At 37.5% G+C, this 4,238-nt stretch overlaps 1 protein-coding gene across 2 annotated transcripts; it reads right to left on the bottom strand.

Moving 5' to 3' along the window:
- Positions 1-338: 338 nt before the first annotated feature.
- LOC113857944 (cyclic dof factor 1-like) lies at positions 339-4,005 on the bottom strand. 2 transcript variants are annotated; one of them, XM_027490283.1, is made up of 3 exons: positions 3,595-3,905; positions 771-2,027; positions 653-673 (listed from the first exon to the last, which is right to left on the bottom strand). In XM_027490283.1, exons 1-2 carry the CDS (start codon positions 3,748-3,750, stop codon positions 783-785), a joined length of 1,401 nt encoding a protein of 466 aa, XP_027346084.1. In that variant the 5' UTR covers positions 3,751-3,905; the 3' UTR covers positions 653-673; positions 771-782. The 2 variants fall into 2 exon arrangements, with proteins under 2 accessions (XP_027346083.1, XP_027346084.1); XM_027490282.1 differs by having other exon boundaries at positions 339-2,027; positions 3,595-4,005.
- Positions 4,006-4,238: the final 233 nt, after the last annotated feature.

Here is a 4,238-nt window from a genome sequence, read left to right as displayed (position 1 = left end):
AAAAACATTTAGGAAATATTTTGTAGCTTTAGCCGTATAATTTTACCCCTCTCCTGAAGACATCATAGTTAAATCAAAATTGTTTCTTTTTTATTTCTAGTATGTAGTGTAAATTTGGATTTTTTTGTATATATATATATAGGGGTTGCATAACATGATGGTACCCATCTCCACACATAAGGGTAAGCGGCGGAATTTGACTGTAACCGTGCAATAAAACATGAAACCTACTACTACTAGATATTGGTAGGTAGAGTGCATATACGAGTTGATATTTGTGGACGTGTAAGTAGTGTTATTTTGCATGATTGAAGGGGAAAAAGAAAGAAAGAAGGATACATAAATATCATTATCCTTTGGGACTAACATTATTAAAGTAGAGAATCTCCAAAAAAAGTAACAACAGGATTCCAATGAAGCTTTGCAAATTTATTCTAAACCATTGGATTTTAGTCTAAGAATCTCCTTTCCTTTCTCATTTCTCCTTCTAGTTTTCCTTGTCTCACATATATATAGATATATCTGTACATGAAGATATTTACTCAACAATGATCTAAATCTGCAGCAAAAACACCTGTTCACTCTGACAGGCTCAAGATGGCAGCTAGGGAAGCTTAAGTACAACACTGAAGTCCTAGGAATCCTGCATTGAGGTTGGTCAAGAAAACAACTTCTAGTGGAAAAACAAGAACTTGTCAGCAAAATGAGGTTGCACTGGTATAAATAACCTCAACTTTCATTAAGCACAATGAGATTCTGATGTGGCTCACTGTGATTTCCATTTAGGTCCGTTCATGGAAGCTAAGAGACCGCGATAAAGCCGCAGGGTTGGCTTGCAAAACTGGTGATGTTTCAACCATGTGATTCATGTCATTTCTCTTGGATGAAAATGCTTTGAATAGACCTCCTCCACTGAGAGAATTTGCCTTGTCATTCTTGACCCCTAGCTTTGACCAAATGGAACTGTTTGCAGCTTCACTAGGGTCATCAATTCTAAGAGTCTTGGGGATCATGGCATTGTTTTCTGAAGTGTTATGTTCTATGTCAAGCTTTTCTTCTTGTGAGTTAGCTAGGGTGATTATGTTCCCATCCCTCGAGTGTTTCCCCAAAGTAGTTGAATTGGTGCCAGAGCTAGTGGCAGAGATAGAGTGGTTAACAGAAGATTGGGGTGAGATACATGATATATTCCAAGAGGGTGGCATACAACCCCAATATGCAGGTGTGGTATAGAAAGATAAAGGATAGCCTGGTGGGCAAAATGTAGGAGGAGGCATTGTAGAATTCCAAGGATAAGGCCAAGGGGAATTTGGGAAGTATGGTAATTGAGGAGTAAAACCTTCAACCCTTTTATCCACTGATTCACGTGATCCAGTAGAGTGATCACCCCCCTCATCTTCCTTACTATGAGAAGCAACAAAAGTATTTGGTTCTGTTGCATGAAACCCATTTGGAACACAATTTTGTGTTCTCTCAGCAATGTTCAATACAGAAGCCATGGTATCACAAAGTGGAGAGTCTGGACCAAAAGTCAAGACAGCTGCTCCATTTCCTAAAACAGAATTATGCAAGCCATTGGGTGCATTGAGTTTAACTCCTTGGAGTGCCTCTGGAACCATTATGTGCCGGTAATGTGATGCCGAAGTGTTTTTGTTCTTGCGGCGACCAGCTCCCACAGGCACATTTCTCATTGTTCCTCCTGCAGTCCAATATCTTTGACAGTTCTTGCAGAAATGGCGGGGTTGCTTGACATTGTAATTGTTGTAGTAACAGAATTTGGTATCCATGCTATTGCATCGTGGGCATGGAATTACCTTGTCAGGTTTCTTTGGAGTTTTTTCTTCAGAAGCACTAGTTTCACTTTGTTCTCCATTTGTAGAGGATTTCAGTAACGATGTCTCAGTGTCAGCGGAGGGTGTCTTAGGATTCTCACATATGCCTGAAGATGTTGTGGGAGATTTTAAATCCTCTGTGGTTTGATGTGAGGCATCATCATCTTGTACTGAGGTGAGTTCTTTCCTTGATGGTTCCTAAAACAATGAACATTGATCAAGGTTAGAATTACTAATTTATTATAGCTGCAAAGTAAAGAATAACTCTGAATCCTCTGCTTACAAATCCTCCTAATTACTAAGCTAAGATATTATTAAATGTATTCCATGTTTTCAAGATAATGAATACATGCACTTTTTCATTGAGAATTATCAAGAAAATACGTAGGAAGACATAACAAATAAAAATCTCAGTACAAGAAAAGAAAATAATAATACAAAATATAAAATTATATGGGTATCTATCGTTTAAATACAGAGCATATATATTACCAATATAGAATATTGATATGTTACGACATACAATTTTGTGCTAAGCATGTTATGACAAAGTAGAAACATAAGGATTAGACAGCCATTGTTGTCAAAATTGATTGCTTTTCTCTGATTAAATATATCTTGGAAATTTCAAGCGCAAAGTAGGGGGGCTAGTGAATTCACACCACGGAAAACGGGGGAGAAATTATTTATCCTTTCACGTCAAGGAAGTTACAGTACTTTTTAAAGAATGAAAACGTTCATGTGATAGTCCACAGTGCATACTCAATAGAAAAATTCATCACGAAAGTCCCCTTGCGATTTCTTAAGGAAAGCTATAGAAGCAAAACCGAATCACAATTCTAGAAGTACAAAGTAGGAGAATTTTATGCCAAATATGCATGAATAAAAAGTACAGAATGCTCTGGAATACAAGGGGAGAAAGAAAACAAGAGTATAAAACAGTAGGAAAATTAATAAAACCAAAATATTCTATAAATAAATCCTCCCTGATGTCAACACGTTACAGGTCATTTAGATAATTGTCATTGAATAAGGCCTTGAATATGGACAAAAATGTCAATCTAAAATAGTTAAGCTCAAATTGAAGTCCATGGCGTGAAAAGCAACTTGATAAAGGTTTAGTAAAGCATGAAATCTAACAAGAAATCTTCAAGCCAAGGAAATAGCAATAGAATCTCCGTGATGCTGCAAGAGATCCAATATGAAACGAACATAGAAAAGAAGCTTTTTTCTTTTCCTACCGAATTTTCCGTTGAACTTGCTAATCAACCGATTCAGGACTGTATTTTCTAAATATGAATCATTGGAATAAGAAAACTCACTTTGGAGCATCAAACTGATTTCATTGACTCACAAACAGAATTGCTTAAACCAAAGCAAAAGCAAGCCAAACCACATAATATATTCTATGCCATATTCCTGTGCTCGTACTCCTAATTGGAGATTCGATCCAATTTCGCTGAAAGGAACCCCACAATGAATTCTCGCCACCACTTAATAAAGGATTGAATAAATTCATTAATCAATATCCATCTGTCATCATTCCAGACACTTATTATGTTTTTTTTTAACAATAAAAAAAAAAAAAAAAACTCAAGATAGCCATAGAAAAATTCAGCAAGGCCTCAATTCAATGGAAACCAAGCCAAGAACAAAACTTTTCCAAGATTTGACAGAACCCGTTAACAATTGAGAGGTTCTGAAAAATGGGTCGCTGTTAGATTCGGAAATCAACAGGGGTTATTCACAAACTTATGGCGCATACCTCTGCTTGGTGGTGTGTTGCAGAGCTCACTTCACGGGGAGAAGAGGAAGAAGAAGGACATGTGACAGGTGCGGGTGCAGGAGAATCACTAGGGGTGCGTGGCAGAGAAATTGTCCTCCCAAAAAGCTTTATCGCTGGGTCTTTAACCTCTGACATTCCTGTGGTATGTAGCCGCTGATCAGGTTCACGTTCAGGTTCAGGTTCAGGTTCAGGAATATCTCTCTTGCTTGCTCCTTCTCTTACTAGAAAAATGGGGAAAGTAAAGAGGAAAAAAATATATACACAAGTACATATAGATAGATATATAGAAGTTTTTGTAGTGTTCAGTAACTTTTGTGTCTTTTGCTCTGTTAATAATTCATATGAAAACGGGTAATGAATAGTGATGGAGCAGAGAGAGAGAGGGAGAGAGAGAATAAGAAGGGATAGGGGAAGTGGTTTGTTTTTACGAGGGGGTGAAGAAAATTGTTGCCACTTCAGCAAAGGGAAAATTTTGTGAGCCACAAGTTCTTGTGGCCTATGAGATCTTTGTGTGCTGTTGGATTCCTCTGCATTGCTTGTAAAGATAGTGCTGTTCTGTCCCACCCTTTTTCATCCCCGTCAGCACTTTCATTTTTGGCCTTTTCGTCATTCAATCTTCTCTC

Source organism: Abrus precatorius, unplaced genomic scaffold, assembly GCF_003935025.1.
Source record: "Abrus precatorius isolate BTA unplaced genomic scaffold, Abrus_2018 Scaffold2, whole genome shotgun sequence".
Classification (NCBI taxonomy): Eukaryota; Viridiplantae; Streptophyta; class Magnoliopsida; order Fabales; family Fabaceae; genus Abrus; species Abrus precatorius.
Note: the sequence above shows the minus strand (reverse complement) of the source record. Positions and strands in the feature narration are given on the sequence as shown.